The sequence below is a fragment of the Biomphalaria glabrata genome, chromosome 5 (assembly GCF_947242115.1).
Source record: "Biomphalaria glabrata chromosome 5, xgBioGlab47.1, whole genome shotgun sequence".
In the NCBI taxonomy this organism is placed as follows: Eukaryota; Metazoa; Mollusca; class Gastropoda; family Planorbidae; genus Biomphalaria; species Biomphalaria glabrata.
In genome coordinates this window covers 12141401-12162140 of record NC_074715.1, presented here as the reverse complement: position 1 = coordinate 12162140, position 20740 = coordinate 12141401, and the positions used below count along the sequence as shown (strand labels likewise).

At 34.3% G+C, this 20740-nt stretch overlaps 2 protein-coding genes across 3 annotated transcripts; one reads left to right on the top strand and one right to left on the bottom strand.

Annotated features, from left to right (window-relative positions):
- Positions 1-175: 175 nt before the first annotated feature.
- On the bottom strand, positions 176-2082 carry LOC106073719 (histone H2A). The gene has a single exon (XM_013234351.2). It carries the CDS (start codon positions 1998-2000, stop codon positions 1563-1565), a length of 438 nt encoding a protein of 145 aa, XP_013089805.1. The 5' UTR covers positions 2001-2082; the 3' UTR covers positions 176-1562.
- Positions 2083-3886: 1804 nt separating this feature from the next.
- On the top strand, positions 3887-18020 carry LOC106073721 (uncharacterized). Of its 2 annotated transcripts, XM_056028568.1 has the most exons (9): positions 5381-5651; positions 5871-6054; positions 6787-6955; positions 10491-10574; positions 10693-10776; positions 11074-11157; positions 13377-13584; positions 14141-14294; positions 15262-18020. In XM_056028568.1, exons 2-9 carry the CDS (start codon positions 5975-5977, stop codon positions 15674-15676), a joined length of 1278 nt encoding a protein of 425 aa, XP_055884543.1. In that variant the 5' UTR covers positions 5381-5651; positions 5871-5974; the 3' UTR covers positions 15677-18020. The 2 variants fall into 2 exon arrangements, with proteins under 2 accessions (XP_055884544.1, XP_055884543.1); XM_056028569.1 differs by lacking the exons at positions 5381-5651; positions 5871-6054 and adding an exon at positions 3887-4014.
- The last annotated feature ends 2720 nt before the right edge of the window (positions 18021-20740 follow it).

The window sequence follows — 20740 nt, the reverse complement described above, 5'->3', positions numbered from 1 at the left end:
AGTCACAAACAGCAAAGTGTGACTAATACTTTATTTCATGACATAAAATCCCTGAAGTCTAGACTCTTTCTTTTGGACAATGACTTTTTTATGAAGCCTTTCCAGTTGTCAGAAACACACTTCTGGTCACTATCACTGGCAGAAGGTGTCTTCACTTAACTCTTGCTATAATGCTAAGTACACTAGTTAACTGCTTCCATGTTCAGTAACATTGAACACAACCTGAGGCTACTTTGCAAAATTTCAAAACTTGTTTATTCATTCTAGATCTTTTATTTCATAAAATTTATGATTAAATATAAATTTTACAAAAAAAGAATGTCATTACTATGCATGTTAGATCATCATGATCTAGAATAGACATACTACCAGTACTATTAGGTACCTTACTGGTACTTAGTGTGGTATCATAAAGCATTTAGAGTAAGTCCATGGGATACCATTAACCACACCATTCTACTACCAGTACTATTAAGCACTGGTACTTGTTACTATGGTATAACAAAGCATTAGGATTAAAGACCATAGGATACTATTAACCACACAATAAAAAGGCTCAAATTTGCAGGCCATTGTTTAATATTTGAAGCATGTTCTACGTGCAGTTTTTTGGTTTATATGTGTAGCAATTTTACTTAAGAAGCATTTAAAAATTGGTTCTGTTAGTCAAGCTTTCACAGTTTAAGTGGAAATTCATACACTGGTTAAAAAAATAAGGACCAAGTAAGGGAAACCTACATGCTTATCCAGTAGATCTATACTGTATAAATCTAGGTTACACTTTTGGTTCAGGTTAGCTCTAACCATATATATTTAGAATAGTTTGCCCAGAAACTGAAACTAACCAGTGAAATCCTCTACTTCAGCGATGCCCAAACTACAAGCTGCTAAGTGCTGCTATCTGGCACCTTTGTGCCCCAGTGATCCATGAAGTTTGCACTATACCAATTTTAAACAACCACATGCCAGTTACAAGAAAATCTGGGCACAAAAAATAGCAATTTCTTTATTAATGCTAAGCATAAACATTTTCGCTAGATCTAAAAGTCTAAATAAAACGACAGCAACTGCAGATTGAAGGGATATAAGATTAAAAGACCTGTACACCTAAATAGCAGTCAGAAGATTTAGACAAGTGAAGTTCAGAAGTCTGCGTTCTATCTTCATATAGAATCTAGACTTGTCCGAGTGCTAATAATAGATCTAAAATATAAATATTTTGACTACCTTAAGACAGTACCCTATGAATATGAATCAAGATCTTAAATACAAAGCCTTTATCACTAAGGCATAGAATCTCAATAGATACTTTAAATACATTAAGCCAGAAATAATCTGAAAGATTAGTGGCTTTGAGTATAGATCTATTGCTATACTTAATGTTTAAAAAAAAAACTAAAAAAGCCTTACCAACATTAAGAGTAAAAAGTGATAAAGATAGATCTAGACTAAGTAATCTAGATCATTTTGGTTATATTATAGTCATGAAACTATCTTCGAGAAGACTGGGGTGGCCCTCAAAAGGGCCGTTTACTTTTTTCTTCTAGTGTTGCTCAGCGATCTTAGAATTCCTGGGACTGTGAGGTCTGTGATCCCTTCTTGCCTTTGGAAGGTGCGCTTCCAGAGCCTGATGAAGTGCTGGTCTTCTTGGGCAGCAGAACAGCCTGGATGTTAGGAAGAACACCACCTTGAGCAATAGTGACTCCAGAGAGAAGCTTGTTCAATTCTTCGTCATTTCTGATGGCTAGTTGCAGATGGCGTGGAATAATTCTTGTCTTCTTGTTATCTCTGGCAGCATTTCCCGCCAACTCCAAGACTTCAGCAGCTAAGTATTCCAAAACTGCTGCAAGATACACAGGAGCACCGGCACCAACTCTTTCTGCGTAGTTACCCTTGCGAAGAAGACGATGGATTCTTCCGACAGGGAATTGAAGACCGGCACGGCTTGAACGGGACTTAGCCTTGGCTTTAGCTTTACCGCCTTTTCCTCTTCCAGTCATGTTGTCAGGCTTGCTTGAAAGTTTTCACTTGCTTTGAAATGTGTGATAAATAAATTTGGCGCACTTACCCTGCCTTTTATACTAACGAAATTTGGTCAACGAGCGGAAGTTGTCTTTCGACCAATCAATGTGGCAAACTCAAAAACACCCAATGAAAAGATAAGAGATAAAGCTCGCAGAGTACATTCCCTTGAATTTAAAAAGTGTAACTGATTTAGAAAACAAAATGAGTCTTTTTAATGATTCGATCATTCGACAACTCATTTCATAAAAAAAAAAAATATATGTTCAAATGGGTTCATTGTTGTTCATATGTCTATATTGAAAAAAAGCTTCATATTTTTAAAAATTGAAATTTCAATTAAAGAGCTTTAAAAGATTTAATAGAGCATTAGCGATTTCATTTCATGTCATTTTTTTTTTTTAGTCTAAAAGAAACCCAATAACACAAGATAGATCTACCATTTTGGTTGGTCTGTGAGTGATAGGTAAAGTAGAGGAGATTGAAATTTCGACATTATTTTTTTTTAGTGATATGTAAAATAAGTACAAAGATTTTTTTTTTTGTTTTTGTTTTTTACATTGAGCTTCATGGGTCTATCCGTTTCCGTTTTTCAAATATCCCAGTAGTGAGTTACAGTAAACTCAGCGACTATGGTGCATGTTGGGTGACTACATGTTCATATGTTATCGGAAATATACTATAGGCCTACTGTTTTCGAGGGTCCCAATGGTATGCTCTTACTCGGACTGCGTCACTTGTGGTCCAAGTTCAAAACCTGTCCTCCATCATCCTCATTTATCTATGACGTAAAATAGTTAAAATTGACAGAGAAAAAAAATAATGCAGCGTTTAAGATTAACTAAAGCTACTAAAGTCAAATCCTAACAATAGGCCTATCTTTCAATATATAGGCTAACTGAGGCAACTGGACATTATTTACAAAAACAGAATCATATTACAAATTTTAAAAACCTTTTAAAATACTAAACAACATATAATAATAACAAAAAATACTTTTCAAAAATAAAAATTAAAATGGAATGACCTTTCTAAAAACACAAAGCTTTACCTATTTTCAAATACATAAATAGGCCTAATTAAAACCACAATATAAAGATCAGTTTGTGGGTGCGATTTTCGTTACTGCCGCTGAAGAATCTCGTGGGATTGTAACTAGCAGGAGTCTTTGTGAAAGTACACTCGCTGATTTACCTATATGCAACACAAGTTATATACAGGGTGAATGCGCCGGAATCATCACGCGTTTATTCATTTTGAAAGCATTAATGTGCTGAATTGGTGGTCATTTGATGCAGAAGTTATCCGTGCTTAACTGGGTGTCAATATCAACTTGTCTTATCTTATATAATACAGACGTACGTTACTTCAAAAAAGAAGATGACAATTTTAATTTGTCTTTGTAGGACTCAAAGTGACAACTCCTGAGCAGAAGGATCGGTAGAAGAGCTGCTAAGACATTGCTCTCTACGCTTGGCCTGCCAGGTCCCGTGTCTTAACTGTGTGCAATTTTTTCACATTGGGGTACGTTAAAGATAAAGTTTTGTCCCACTAGATAGATAGATAATAGATATCAATGACATGAAAGATCCAATAACAGTTGCAATCAACACAGTGGACGGGGGCGTGTTTGGGTTAAATGTTCATATATGCTTGATGTTCGTTGCGTCGGTGGTGTTCATATTACCCAATGGTTTTAGAGCATTTTTTTTTATCACTCTGTACATGTATAATATAGCTTTGGACTCTCGAAATATCGAGAGTGGTGGAGTGGATACTTGTTCAGGCCACACCGGCCACCACGATTTCCACATGACCCCTTTCTCCTAGATGGCGTCTTGTGTTCACGCATAAAAGGCAAAACAATGTGGACACTGTCCACTCTGCCGGCATCTCTTATGGCACTGTAGTGACTGTGCGTTACCGGACCCACTTCACCTCCACTCCCTTTTTGTGCCTTGTTCTACACCACGTGTTTTCGTAGGGCTGCAGGTAAATACATTTTACTGTTTCTTAGATTATAATTTTATTGAGTAGGCCTATTTATGTATAATATCTCTACTCCGTTTTTCAGCCACGTTGTTGAACTATCCTTATTTTTAGAAAAACAGCATGTCAATTAATTCATTTATTGAAATGCGTACCTGTAGCTAATCGACAGGCCGCTACTAATATAGAATCTTAAGTTGTTAACTGTCCATCTTATAAATGAATTTTTACAACCTGTGTTTAGATACAGACTTTTAAGAATTAGGTTTGTGTATAGATTTATTCTATGTAATTGTTAGTCTTTTTTTTGTATGGAAAGGAAACGAGCGAATCTGAAAACAATCATATGTAGGCCTATATGTTTGTAAGATGTAGAACAAGTAATTGATTTCTATATTATAGGAATACTCGAATACTTTATATATGTAATTAATTTGTATAATGTTTCTGAAGTTCCATATCTCTCTTATGTGATGATTGATTTCGGTATCTAGTGTTTAGATTTCGATGTTATTTTGATTGCCATATGTTTGTAAGATGTAGAACAAGTAATTGATTTCTATATTATAGAAATACTCGAATACTTTATATATGTAATTAATTTGTATAATGTTTCTGAAGTTCCATATATCTCTCTTATGTGATGATTGATTTCGGTATCTAGTGTTTAGATTTCGATGTTATTTTGATTGCCATATGTGCAGGTCTTAATTAGTGTACAATATAAACAGATCGAAACCAGCATACGTCATTTATTTCTTTTGTGCCAAACCCACCACATTTATATCTTATTCTAGGCTTTAACAAAATATTATAGTAAATATAATTATGTACCATAGAATATTTCATACTTTTATAGAATTGTAAACCTATATTATAGTGTAAATATATATATAGAGAGAGAGAGTCTAGTAGGGCAGTAGGCCATCAATTCCCGATTAGCCTATTCCAGTTTAAAAAAAAAATAAAAGCATCCTTACTACTGTACTACATGTTAAGCTGCTACTTAGAAGAAGTTTATTGATCTGTTGTAAAACAAATTGGCTAAATTTTGGCTACTCATAATCCAAGGCGACCAAGGGGTGCAGGTACATTCGCGCCAGCAATTCCTGATAATGTGATATAAGACTTGGTTAGTCCGTTAGTCTACTACACTTCAACTGTGCAATTTGCAGGTGCAAAACAAAAATTAAAATAAAATTTGTCAAGAATTAGGCTACTCGGAATCCAAGGCTCCACCTTATAGGAGCCATGCTGAGAAAAGTTTTGAGTAGAGGGATATTCTTAGCAGTATTATTAGGAGACATTTTGTAATAAATCAAATAAATGTCAAGGTCGATTAATCCAACTTTTTTAAAGACCACTCTTCTCACTTTATAGATCTAGTTTCGATTGTCTAGAAATACTATTCTAGAATCTAGATATCTAAGAGTAGAGTGTAATCTAGACTTAGATTCCACTGGGGAGAATAATATAATTATAAACTACCATACTTTTTAAAAAATTATTAAATAAGAATCTATAACTTTACTACTCATTTAACTCATCTAGTGAGACTAGAGACTAGTATCTACTGACACTACTGTCCTGAAAAACTAGGGTCCTTCGATGTAAAGTTTTACCGGCCCGTCTAGACTAGGGTAGTCTTATCAATAAATACTATCATTACATTAGACTTCGTTAGTCATAGTCATTAGATGATGACTACCTAGGCCTAGTCGGCCTAGATACTACTTTTACTAGTACTAGTAGTAGACTAGTAATAGTTAGTAGATCAAATAATTATATATTAAGAAAAAATCTAATGATTCTAATGACTAATCTAATATTCTAATATATTACAATGAATATATACTTAGATCTAGCTTAGCTACCTAGTCTAAGTCTAGAGTGATACTCTGAACTCTGAAGTGATACTCACATACCTGATAGACTAGTAGATCTAGAGAGTGTAGCACTGAAAATGACGAGAGCATGCTCTCACGTTCGTTGTCCGGTTGTTCGAATGAAACATTATAGAATTCAAGGAATAACTTTTTTCAGGTTATAACTTATATATATATTTTTAAATACTAAAATAGATTATAGATCTACTATTTAGTTCTTTATAGATCTGTAATCTGTTTAATAATTAAATATTAACATAGAATATCAATATAGGTCTATCATCTAGGCTAGAGTAATATTATAAATATAGACATTATTATTCATTATAGCAAAATAGAATATATATAGTGTATTTAATACAAAATATACTTATAAAGTTTTAATTTCTTATAATAATTAATATTTATTTTTTATAAGTAGGCCTATATAAATATTATTTCTATAGTATCTTCTGAGAGTGTGGTGGCTGAGTGGTTAAGCGCTTCTGAACATCTGTATCTGGATTCAAATCCCGGTGAAGACTAGGATTTTGAATTTCAAGATTTATATGGCGCCCTGAGTCCACCCAACACTAATGGGTACCTGACTTTAGTTGGGGAAGGTAAAGGCGGTATGTCATTATGCCGACCACATGACACCCTGCTTGTTAACCGTTGGCTAAAGATGACCTAAATGTCTATCTGCCCTATAGATTGCAAGCTTAAATTATCTAAATCTGAATATATTGTGATAAATTTTTTTTTTTATAAACAACAACTGTTGAGGCTTTTATTAAAAATTTATGCCCAACTTTAATCTTGACAGCCATTTACACATTACATAAAGTGAATAGTTAAACAAAGGAGAAATACATATGAACAATATAATTTAAAAAATATTTTATTACAGATTTCCCCACAATCTTGACATTCGGCAAAAGTGGATAAAAGCCATGGAAAGGGGAGAAGAATGGAACCCTGATGCATATGATTTTGTTGACAGTACACATTTTACAGATGAAGATTTTGATGAAATGCATAATCTAAAGCCCCAGGCGATTCCTACAATTTTTGGCAGGGTACCCATCTTGTAATAATTTTATTTTCAAATTTAGTAATAGTTTACAGGTTTTAAGTTGACCATTACTATTGTGGTAATAGCCCAATAAGATTTTCCTAACAAGTTAAAAATAACCTTGATTATCTTGTTTCTTGCTAATGACACATATTTTGTATGTACATATAAACTATCAATTCTACCTTTTGTCTCTTAAAGTAATCCAACATCGACAGGATGGCAGGTACCTCTAGTAATATACTGACTAAACACAGTGTTGAATACAATATTACTTGAGTTTAATTAATATCTTCAAACTCAATTCAGTAAAATTATTACTCCAGTGACAAACAAAACATTAATCACTTGTAGTACAAATAGGTAGTAATCCTTAGAAAAAATTATGGCGCCATACTTGAGGAAACCGGATGGAGGATTCGCACCATCCAAGAAATATACCAACTATATGAAGACCCCTTCATAGTGATGGAAATAAAAGGGAACAGATTATTTTGGGCAGGTCACCTCGAAAGAATGCCAGAGAACAGCTTACGTTGGGCAGGGTCACCTCGAAAGAATGCCAGAGAACAGCTTACGTTGGGCAGGTCACCTCGAAAGAATGCCAGAGAACAGCTTACATTGGGCAGGTCACCTCAAAAGAATGCCAGAGAACAGCTTACGTTGGGCAGGGTCACCTCGAAAGAATGCCAGAGAACAGCTTACGTTGGGCAGGGTCACCTCGAAAGAATGCCAGAGAACAGAGGAACAAAGATTGTCCACTGGCAAAAACCAAAACACAGGCACCCCAAAAGCAGACGAGTATGGTGGCTTGATGAGGTGGAGGCTAGAGATGGGAATCGAACCCAACTTTTAAAGTTCGGGTTCGGTTCGGTCAGATTTAAGTTCGAGTTCGGTTCGGTTCGATGACGAGTATAGTTCCGGTTCAGTTCGGTCAGGTCTAAAGTTCGGGTTCGGCTCGGTTCGATGCTATGAAATTATGTAATAGCAAAATTAAGTTATAAGGTTTAATGCAATTTATTAGTTAAAACTTTTTTATTTGAGTTTTTACATGAAACAAATACTTTGCAGTATATAATAGGCCTATGGGCAATACTTTTTCCAAAATAATGTTGCCTAAATACATTAAAAGCGTTGTAAAAATTCCTTAATGGAGATAGAAATGAAGATGATGCAGGTTTTCGCTCAAGTCGGCCAATGGTTTAATTCAGGGCGTGACTAGGCGCTAAGCGAATTTTTTAAAAAGGCTAATATCGATGTGCTTTCTTTCAGAACGCACTATTCATCTTAATAAAAAAAAAGTCGAGGGCCATATTAAATCTAATAATAAAGAGGCAGACCTGGCCAATAGAATTATGCAAAGAAATATTCTTTGTGTAAAGACGTCTCTATTGAGGATTTTTTTTCACACATAAGTCGTCACTATTATAAATTGCAATATACGGAAGAAATTCGACTATTCTGAGACAAAAAAAATGCAGAAGAATCACACTAGCGGAGATGTTTTAAAATGTTTTCTTCAAAACGTTTTGACCCATATTGTGCATACGCGCCTCGCAAAAAGCTGTCTTCAGTTGACAAGGTGTTATTAGAAGATAAAATGACATCTCCACTTAATATATTTTAATTTTAAACATGTAATTATACTAATATTCAGATAAGTTACACTAAAAATAAAACTTTTTTTTTCGATGCCCCCTCTCTTTGTTAGTTGGTCGTTGGTTTGTCGCTTACAAACAGCTCGTACAATTGAACCAATATAGGCGTTTTATATTTTTACCGGTAAGGATAGTATAGATGGACTTCTTATGGTCCGACAGTTATGCTGGGCAGGGCACGTATCCCGTATGGGAGACGAACGTATGCCAAAGGCAGTCTTTTTATTTTGGTGAGCTAAAAGGTGGTCGACGTTACAGAGGCGCCCCACGAAAACGCTTCAAAGACCAGCTTAGGCGTCAACTTTGCTTAGCTGACATAGAAGAGAGCACCTGGTTGCATGCGGCCTTAGAACGAGTCAGTTGGAATTCACTCCCGAAGGCCGCGGGATACACATTTGAGACCAAAAGAAAATCCGCTGCCGAGGACAAACGCAGACGCGAAAAGAAAAACTAAATTGACCACCTGCGAACAATGGTTATGCTTGCCCTGGATGTGGAAAAATATGTAGGTCACAGCTGGGCAAGCGCAGCCATGGGAAAAACTGCATTCCTCACTAATCTTCGGACTCGAAGACAAGCCTTATAATAATATATAAACTTAATAAACTTTAAAATAAAGTTTTTATGTGAACAACTCAATATAGCCTAACTCACTAACTGTTATTACAATATTCACATTTAATTTGAGATAGAGATGTAATATTAATGAAATATACTGATATTTAAACAAAATCTAGGTCACCACAAAACAACGTCTTTACTCTTTCATGTCTCAAGATTGTTTGCCGTTTCACATTTGCATTACGCTAATTTCAACATCTTTAATGCATAAACACCAATCAATCGCTTAACCTCTTCTTACCGCCACCAGAAAACACACACACACACTCTATGACACCCCTTTTTGTCAAGAAGTTGCGTCTCCCCATCCCCCAATTCAAGGTACTAACCATCCTCACCCACGGGAGAGGACCCAAAGTTTGAGAAACGCTGCATTAAAAATACTGATGATCAATAATGCAAAACAGAATAATAGTAAAAATATTCAGGGGCGTAGATAGGAATTTTTCATCATTTGGGGGCCCGGGAGGGGCTGGACCTCTTTGGGGGCCCCTGCATTTTGCGTAATATTGAATATTTATTGTAAAAAAAACATTCAAAGTATAATGGAATCATTAGAATTTAAATAAAATATTTAAGTAATTATTTTTTTTAAACACAAAATATAAAAAAGGGATGCAAAAATTGAAAAATTAGTTCGGTTAAGAAAAGGAGGGTTCGTTCGGTTCGGTTCGTACCCAGCAGTTTCAAAGTTCGGGTTCGGTTCGGTCATAAGTGAAGTTCGGTTCGGGTTCGGTTCGTTTCCCATCTCTAGTGGAGGCAGATCTACAAGACTCGGGAGTGGAGACGTAAGCACAGGGTAGATCAGAATGGAGATATGTGCTAAAGCAAGCTGGGGCCTTCCATGGGCTGTATAGTCACTGGGATGGATGGACAAATAAGAAGTAGTAGAAAAGGTTTACTGGCAAAATGTTACTGCTAAATACAGTACTGCAAAGAAAGAATAATCAGTGAACAAAAGACAATGAAGTATAACCAATGATTGGTTTACCAAAACATCTCTTCAAGGACTTCCTAAAGAATCTGGTCGCTACACCAACTAAGAATCTTGACCCCAATTTACTACATGTCTCTTTCTAGCAACTGATCAATTTTGCTTTGGAGTGAGCTGTACAAACACACACACATATGCACACACAGATACATATAGAGAGCTTGTCTTATTTATTTGTAAAAAAATTGATTTTTTTTGTTTAATGTGAATGAAAGGCTTTAATAAAAAAGAAATTTACTCTACAACCTATTTATTTCTGTTTCTAGATTACCAATGTCAGAACTGTATTATACTACCCAATTGAACCTAGACCTGCTGCCACTGCTGATGATAATGAAACTTTAAATAAGGTAAAATTTATACTGTAAAATACCATTCAAATTTTTTATTTTACCTAAGAAAAAATAGTGTTAATGAAAGGCTTTCACAAAACTTTTTACTCTACAACCTATCTATTTCTGTTCCTAGGTTAACCATGTCACAACTGAAATAGTCTACCCAAGTGAAAATAGAACTACTTCCACTGCTGATGATAAGGGAGCTCCAGATAAGGTAAAATTTCTGCTGTAAAATATGGCCTCTTCCCATAAATGCTACAGCTCATGGAGGGCTCTGGCATACTTCAACATATCTTTCATTCAGATTTGTCTTTACCATGTCGGAACTGAAATATACTATCCAATTGTACCTAGACCTGCTGGTGATAATGAATTTCTAGATAGCGTAAAATTTATTCTATTAAAAATATATGAAGCATTTTTTTTAAATTATATTTTACCAGAAATGTTATTTTTAATGAAAGGCTTTCATAAAATTTTTACTCTACAACCTATCTACTTCTGTTCCTAGGTTAACCATGTCACAACTGAAATAGTCCACCCAAGTGAAAATAGAACTACTTCCACTGCTGATGATAAGGAAGCTCTAGATAAGGTAAAATTTCTGCTATACAATATGACCTCTTCCCATCGGTGTTACGGCTCATGTAGGGCTCTGGCCTGCTTCAGCATATCTTTCATTCAGATTTTTCTAGACTTTTTCATCAGCATTCCCGAACTATAAGTTCTTGTACATCTGTTTCCACATCATCCGTCGTATTTGTGGTTTTCCATTTGGTTGCTTGGTTTTTGTTTTTTTGTCAGTATACTATTTTTGCTTCTTTGTTCTTTGACACTCTTTCGAGATGACCTGCCCAACTTAATCACTTCTCTTTTAGGTTTGTCACAATAGAGGGGTTGTATCATTGCTATATCTCCTGGTTAGGTTGTGTCCACCATCCAGTTTCATCATGGATTTTTTCTAAGAATTTTCCTTTCCCTAAGTATTTATTTAGCAGATTTTCTGTTGTTTTGTCCAGGTCTCACTTGCATACATTTCTGCTGGCCTTGTTATAGTTTTCTTTGTTCTTTGTTTTTCTTGATATTGTTTTGCTTACTAAGTAAATGATTGGCGCTACAGAAGGCTCTGGTTCCTCCTGCTATTTGTTCCTTTAGTTCCCTCAGTTGGTTAGTTTTGGAATTGATCAAACTTCAGAGAAATTTTATTGTTTCAACATTTTTAAACTTGTGGTCAGAAATTTTAATACAATGTTCCTTTGCTTGATTATGTCTTGTGCCACTAACAGCCACTTTATTGGTTTTCCGGTGGTTGTGCTGTCATGTTGGATGGCTTTCGACAGGAAGATATGCCATTGGAGATATTTAGTTCACAAAGCACTATGGTACTCATTGAAGAGAATCTACTGGATCAGACATTTAATAATGTATTTATGAAATAACTGAACATATGCACATCAAATAGGTTCCAGCAGAGATGTAGTGGTGGGGGGGGGGGAGCAAGGGGAACACAATGCCCAGGGCACATTTTCAGATAGAACTAATTACTTACTGCATTACTTGATCCATCTTATAAATTATCATTATGCTTATTATAATTCTATAAGAGACCCACTCACGTTAAATCTGATGTGTTCGCCAAGTTGCATACAATCCACCATGTTTATGACAATTTATTAATTGGCATCTACTATGCTATGGGTGATGACAGTCAATAGACAATTGAAATGCATAGTACCATTCCTCCACTGAATTGTTTGTCCGTGGTAGATAGTCTTGTACTTGAGCTCTAAGATTCCATAATGCTTTAGAATTGTAGTCAAACTGAATTTCCATTTGATTGGATCAATAAAAATGATCTTATCTTAAATCTTGGAGTCACTCTGCGGTTTCGTCTCTGGCAACCAATATAATTGTCATCCCAATAGTCATACAAATGTTCCACAAGCATCATTTACTTCTTTGAAGGCATTATTTGTGGATAAGAAATGTGATCGCAAGCTTAACTAACCATGACACACCTAATAGTTTACCTTTTGTTTTATCGAAATAACATTAAATAAGAAATTAAAAGAAAAATCTTATATTAAGCATAGTTGTATCAATTAGTTTTGATGTCATATAATTAAATTTGTAATAGATCTAGATTAACAATAATAAATCTGTGCTATTATAAATATTTTTACCAATTGTTTTTTGTTTAACGCAATTCCATACTAAGCTTTCTCAATAGGATATTACCATATCACTTGTCTGGGCCAGTTTGGAAAGGGTTGGCGGGGGGGGGGGGGGGGGGGGCCGAAAGAAAGGGGTATCTGGGTTAATATTACCATTATAGCTTTCTAAATGCATTTATTAAAAAAAAAAAGAAAGAAAGTGGTCTAGCCTCCTCTATCAAACATGGTAACCACTGAACTTATGAAGTGCTTATGAAAATAGGTATCATAGTGATGTATTGATAGTTTCAACTTTAAAGTAAAGTATAAAGGGGGCTAATTCAACTTATACCATCACATTAGTCATGAACAATTTCTTTCCCTTGTTTGATACCAAACATAATGATTAATTACCAATAGTTAATTAACTAATTGGTTATTTTTTTAATTGATTCTAGTGTTGTTCTAAGAAAATAGACCAAGTCACTACAATATCCATTTAAATCCTCTTTTCCTATTTCATTCAATAGTCTGAATTTGGATTGTCTAGTTCTAATGATAGTTATTCTAATCATAATAATGCCCATAAAAAAACACACTACAATTGATATTTATAACTATTTTTCATTGTTTTTTTTAATTTAAATTATTTTTTTTTCAGTGCCATGACTATGCAGCTGCTTGCCCACAAATTCTTAAGCATAAACTTGAGATTGCTAATAATAAAGTTGCAGGTCTGAGAAGAAAGTTAAGAAGCTCAAAGGGGATTCAGGTTTATTACAAGCGCAAAGCTGTTTCCTTGAAAAAGGATTTAAAAGAAAAGAATAAGCTAATAAAAGAGTTAAAAACCCAACTTGAACAATTTAAAGGTACATTTTATTGCTATATCATCATAAAATGTTGTCCCAGATGATTTCTACATCATTTATCTTGTTAATTATAGCCATGAATAATACTTGGCTCACATTCATATATTTTAATAGAAATTAAATGCTCTTTCACTATTCCCCAATTTTTTAAGACTTTCCTTATGTATCTACATCTATTGTAATGACACAATAGCAAGATGCGTAGAAGTTGGGGTTCAATCGGGTATTTCCTTAGTGACTCGACAGATCATTTTAAAAGTTAGAACGGAAATAAGAACAAAAAAGATTAACGGATGAACGACAATGAAGAAGACTGGCTTGTAGTATAGAGATGACGTAGACTGTGCCCCATTTTGTAATAAACTGTTGTTCAAGTTAATAGCTGGATTTCTTCAATATATATATATATATATATTGTTTCTTGTTCAGTTGGAGGCTGCATATAACATCTACACTCAGCTATAATATTTATCAACCAACCACATCAACCATCAACACTATTCAACTAGATTTCAGACTTTCCCATGCATCTATTCACTGTTCTCCAATGTTTCAGACTTTCCCATGCACTTGTTTACGAAGCCATCAAGAAGCAGCACGTACAGCAATGAACAAATGTCCTTTGCCTTAACTTTACACTCTCACAGCCCCAAGGCTTATGACTACTTGGCAACCTTATTGAATCTTCCTGCAACCAGAACATTGAGAAGGTATGTGTGTTGGTGTATTATTATGATTTTGAGCGTTTGGTTTTATTTACTGCCGCAACAGTTAATTTTAGCGGCGTATTGATTTTCCCGTAAACACAACAAAACTCAGAGATGAGTGGCAGTACAAACCAAAGAAAAAAAAATCTGAATTCTTTGGATGGCTGCCTGGTCGTGCGGTTTGTGCGCTGGACTGTCGTTCGGATTTATAGACCGTCGAGGGTTCAAATCCTGCCCGCTCCCATCCCCCGTCGTCCTGCTGGAGGTTTGGACTAGGAAGTAAACTATCTTCAACTCTGAAGGAACATCCGAAACATGTAAAACATTAAACAAACATTAAACAAAATAAATAAATAAATTTCTTATTAATAAATAAAACAAGAACAATCTTACAAGTTTAAATTACATTTTTGAATATATTTGCATATGTTTGTTAAGCTAAGCTAGTAGCGTCAGTTGAATGAAAGGACTTCTCTTATATTTGTATTTTGGGTGGCTGAGTGGTAAAGCAATTAGATTCTGAGCCGGATGGTACGGTTTGAATCATGGTGAAGACTGGGATTTTAACTTTGGGAATTTTTAAGATGCTCTGGTGCATCCAACTCTAATCGTCCCTGACATTAGATGGCGAAAGTAAAGGCGGTTGGCCCCATGAAATCCTCATTAACTCTCATTGAAAGAAGCAGATGAGCTAGACATCATCTCCCTCATAGATCTTCCAGGTCTGAAAGGAAACTTTTTTTTTTTTTGATAATATTTACAAACCCTAGTGAATCTTGAACAGAATCTACTGGTCTGGTCTTGATTAATTCTAGAGGGAGCACTAGACAATCATATGATTTGCAAATGAAATACAAATCTTTTAAAATTCTTAATTGATCTAACACATTGGTCAAACTTGTATCCCTTTGTGTATTTTGTTTTTATATGAAAAGCAGTTGGATAAGAAAAATTTACTTTATTTCTTCAGGAGACGAGCCAAAAATGATGTCTGTCCAGTATCAGTTAATGATGACGCTTCAGTATCAACTAATAATGGCTCTTCATTATCAACTAATAATGGCTCTTCAGTATCAACTAATAATGGCTCTTCAGTATCAACTAATAATGGCTCCTCAGTATCAACTAATGATGGCTCTTCAACATCAGTTAATGATGGCTCTTCAGTATCAGTTAATCATGGCTCTCCATTGATAATAAATGATGTTTTTTCATTGTTAACTAATGATGGTTCTCCAGTATTAACTAATGTTACTCCAGTATTAACTAATGATGGCTCTCCAAGATTAATTAATTATGGCTCTCTAGTATTTACTAATGATGGCTCTCTATTGTTAAATAATGATGGCACTCCAGTTTTAAGTATTGATGGCTTGCATTTTTAACTAACTGTGGCTCTCCAGTAGAAACTAATGCTTCGTGGAAGCATTCAAGGAATTTCAAAAGTATAAAGCCATGTCATAAAGCATTATTTCTAGTGATGGAATCATGGCACATAAATTTGAAGCATTCAAGGAATTTCAAAAGTATAAAGCCATGTCATAAAGCATTATTTCTAGTGATGGAATCATGGCACATAAATTTGAATTCTCCAAGAAAATTATCAGTCCATCGGCAAGAAACTCACTTCAAGACATACAGTCAAAAAAGAATTTGAGGTTCGCACTGATGTGAAAGAAATAACGGCTTCTGTACCTGATGCCTTGTTTTGTTTACGGTTGTTACCTTATAGCACTAACTGCTGGTAGACAACTAATTTGAAGTAGGCGTGTTTATCTCAACTAATAAAACTTCAAATAATTTGAATAACTTCTTTGTGAACAATACTAAATATAACTTTTGTTATAATATAGACATAATCAACTTGATATGAAATAAAATAAATGTAGAAGACTTTAGTAATAATATTTCTTAAAATCTAATTCAACACAATAGCACAACCTCTTGTCTCAAGTTCTTGGGTGGTCTAAGACCAATGATGCCACCTATCTTGCATCATTCACAACCAATGGCTAACCTCTTCCCACCATCACCATACTAACACAAAATTTAAGGCACACTCCCTAACACTGTTAGACTATCTATTTGAAACTGGAAAATCTGAAACAGTCTATTTTATTTTTTTTATAAAGTGATGCCAACTGTACAGTTCAAAGCAGGGCTAATTGAGGAATCATTTTTTTTTATCTTAGTAACTTGTTAACAAAAAAACATTTGATTGGTATATTATTATCCAGATGGGTACTAAGCACAACAATGAATCTGTAAATAAGTCTCTAAAAAATCATGTTACAATTTGTAAAACACTAAAGCATGTGTGTTAAACCACAAAATTCTCATTCAAGTTATTATTAATTACTGACTTAAAAATAAAAGCTGTTTTAAAAGACGCCATCGAATGGCATTGTAATTGTACGCCTGTCTGCTAATAATACATTTAAGGTCTATAGTATACTAATGTGCTGTAAGTTCTTAAGTCTTTATACTAACTTTTTTTTAGCTTCTGTCAGTCTAATGACTTTTCATTGTGGGGGGTTGTGTGATAGTTTGCATAACCAAATTCCCTTCATTTTTCCGTCAGCAGCTCTTCTTAGTAGGATATCAAGAGCTTTTCTTTGGACGAGTCTTTCTTCGCGCTCTGTTTTAAGTCAATAATTGTCTACATTTATTGTATTTAAGGGTTAGTAATTTGCATTGTATCTTCTTTGTTAAGAAGATTGGATGTTGCGGTATATATTTTCTATTTGAACTGTGACGACATGGTCTAAATTGTGCCGATGTGCCAAAAACTCAAACAATTTAAACTGTTAATATATAACAAATCAGACAATGACAAGAATATAGTTTTGTCTTTATGCTTGTAAATATTATTATTGTTTTTTGTTTTTTTTAAAACTTTTTCATCAAATAATTTTATTATCATTCATCAAAGATTCACACTTCTTTTATGCAATGTGCAATGCTATGAAATTACATACCTCCACATGTTGTATATTGAGATGTCAGGAAATAAAATTGGTTTAGTAAATAAGACTAGCAGAGCTATTGTCCTTTCACTGAAGAAATATTTTAGAAGTTAGTTGTTTTTTTTTTTTTGTTTTAAATATCAAATAAATATATATACTATTTCTTAATTGTTCTCATCATCAAGTAGGACGGTTCAGATAATCTATGATCATTGGTGCAGAGATTTCCAGATCAGGCAGTTTTGCATATATCCTGAAGGGAGTGTTCTGGGGCCTGTATCTTTTTTTTTTTTTTGGGGGGGCTTCTTTATAAAAGGATAAATATACCGATGATCAATGCTTGTAATTGTTTGATTACTTGTAGATGTAATGTGAATGATCTAAATATCCATATTGATGTTCTCATCAATCTTGTTAATGCAAAGACAGAAATGGCTGCCTGGTGATGGAGTGTGAGCGCTGGACTGTCGTTTGGACTTATTGTTGAATGTTTTGCTTTCAAAATGACCTGAAAGCTTGAGAAAGTGTGTCAACTAATAAGTTGGTGATGAAGTTGTGATGCATTAAAATATTTGAATGACTTTTTTGTTTGTAATTAAATTGTCAAGAATACATTCCTGTTCTACCTAGCCATCATTGCGCTGTACATTTGTACATGATATAATGGTGCTCTGTGTTTCCAATAGACTGCAACTCCAATAGCATCCATACCAGAAGTTTATAAAACGATGTGAAGAAATATCCCAATAAATTGTTGACTATTTGCACATTGTTGTTTTTTTTTTTTTGTCATGTCAATTTATATGTACATTTATTGTGTATGGTAATCAGATACAATATTTTTTTTCTTGTAAATACTTTTTTAATTTTTGAATTCCCACAAAAAAAAAAAGGTTTTTGTGGACAGAATTTAACAAATTTGTAACTAAAAAACCCTTAGCTTTGATGAGCTAGGTCTAAAAATATTTTTTTTTTTACAAGGCTTAGGCAGCTCAGCAAACACAACTCTGCTTTTGTTTTCTAATTTGAATGGTGAGGCGCTACTTTGTATGCTATTCAGAGTTGTAAAACAAATAAAATATTTTGTTTAATTAAAGTATGCTTATAATATCATGAAACTAGTTCGTTCAGTACGCATTTTATATTTCCGGTCCGGTTAAGCTGTAAGCTAAAAATATCTTACTATAAATATGCTGATACAAAAAATATTTCAGGAGTATTTTTTTAACCAAAGAATACAATTCTTTTATAAATAAAAATTTAACTATTATTAATCAGCCATGCTGAAAGGGTGCCTTTACTGGATTGGGTTATAGATAATAACAATGGAATGGGTCCATATTTTGTATATACCATGGCTTCATAACAAGTGCAAGACTATTCACATTCATAACCTGGAGGGGGTACATAAACAAGGGGATATAACTATCATACCAAAATATCAAAGTAACATATTCACTCTCGTTATACCTCCCCCTTGACACTTGGCATGTGTCTGGATATAAAAAAAAAAGGTGATGGAGTGTGAAATAGAGAGAAAGATGGTGGTCGTAGCGTTAGGCTAGTGTAAGTAGGGGTGGGTGGAGAATTAATTTATTGTGTATAGTAATCAGATACAATTTTTTTTTTCTAATTTCTTTTTAAAATTTTCAAATCTTATTAAACCTAGTCTGAGAAAAAAAAGTTAATAGGGATTGTTCTCACATGAAAAAAAAAAGTTTTTTTTGTGGACAAAGTTTAACAAAATTGTAACTGAAAAAAAAACTTAACTTTGATGAGCTAGGTCTAAAATTATTTTTTTTTTACAAGTTCTGTAGCTAGTTAAAAACGATGTCTAACTGGAGTGCAGGCAGGCATGTCATTCAAACATTTTCTTTACATCATATCAATGATATTGTAAAAACTTAAGTGAGGCAACTCAACGAGGACATTAGACGTTTATTTACATAGAGACATGACAAACACAAAGGGCATCTGCCTTGAGTACAGCATCTCCATATTGGCTCTCTACTTGGGCGGAAATCGTTAGTCTCTTATGTCAACATCCGACTTGTCTGGTTACTGATAGTGCGCACCTTCTTTCTGCACTATCTTGGATGGCGGTGCGCATGGCAAAGTCATAACAATATCATTTAGGCCTAATAAGAAGTTAGTCATTCCCAAAATGTAATTTTTGTGCATACAGTTACTTGATTACTTTCATTAGATTTACTTGGCTGCGTGGTGTGATGTGCTTGTTCAGGCTGTCTTGAGGTCAACTCTAGATGACTTGAATTTCAATTAATTACTCTGCAAGCGTTTGAGTTTTATTGTTCGGGTGTATTCAGTGTAGTTGATCAACAATAGAGAATAAACAAGACATCGGTTTTAACAAGTAAAGAGATGTAGTCAACGCTGACGAACAATTTATCCTATGTTTATTCTAAGAAAAAGGCCACAGTAAAAGTCTCTGTCAACTAAACAAGTCGTTACCCTAGAGGATTCTATCGCTAACTGATTTTCCGGTCTCTAACCCAACATATCCCAAACGTCACTAGTCCCGTTCAATATGCGTCTTCTTTGGTGCGTTGCTAAATAACTAAACTATAACTAAGGTGTCTAACAGTGGTCAACTGGTATTGGCTCTGGACTTGCCACCATCCTGCGTAAGGTTTGGTCTAGGATGTAAAAGTACAGTAAAGTTCCCCTTTCAGGCCTTGTGGTCAATAGGGCAGATGATGTAAAGGTAATCTTTTTCTGTGGCCTATATTCACGTCCAGCACAAAGACCAACCGCCTTTACTTTCCCCCAACTAATATCAGGTACCCATTAGAGCTGGGTGTACTCAGAAGTGCCCAAAGGTCCCAAAATTAAAAATCTAAGTCTTCAGGATTCGACCCGGGGAATCCCAGTTTGGAAGCCAAGCGCTTTACCGCTCAGCCACCGCACCTTCCGCGCTAAGATGTAACTCATCTTCAAATGTGAATGGACGTCCAAAGCATGTGAAACTTTTGTTGTTTTTCTGTCATTTATCGATAAGAATATATTCCTCAAGTGTTTCAAATATACAGTCCTAGAAATCATTATGTTGCCATTTTAACTCTTTCCCTCCTAATCGACGATACCATCGTTGATTTTAGCCTCATTAAATTAAATCGATGTTTACTTTTTTAAACTTGTCTTTGAACTATATAAAAAGAGCATTCTTCGTTTGATTAAGGGTAACCAAAAGTTAATTAATTAATTCATAATTGGTTTTTTTTTTTTATTTTTTCTTGTGTTGTTAGGAAAAGAATTAATTGTGCATTATTTCAGCTTGATATAAGCTTTGTAAAAATATTTCTAATTGCACAGATTTTTTTGTTGTTGGTCTAAAATCCCTAGAGCTATTACAAATTTAATAACTTGATTGATCCAAACTAATAATTACAATTACACTTCGTATAAGCTTTGTTTTTAAAAAAAAGTATTTAAAAAAATATTTTTCATTATTTTTGATCTTAG

Coding starts and splice junctions, on each gene's coding strand:
- LOC106073719 (XM_013234351.2), bottom strand. CDS start 2,000: ATGACTGGAAGAGGAAAAGGCGGTAAAGCTAAAGCCAAGGCTAAGTCC.
- LOC106073721 (XM_056028568.1), top strand. CDS start 5,975: ATGACGAGAGCATGCTCTCACGTTCGTTGTCCGGTTGTTCGAATGAAA. Junction 10,777..11,073: donor ATAAGGGAGCTCCAGATAAG/GTAAAATTTCTG, acceptor TTCTGTTCCTAG/GTTAACCATGTCACAACTGA. Junction 14,295..15,261: donor GCAACCAGAACATTGAGAAG/GTATGTGTGTTG, acceptor TTATTTCTTCAG/GAGACGAGCCAAAAATGATG.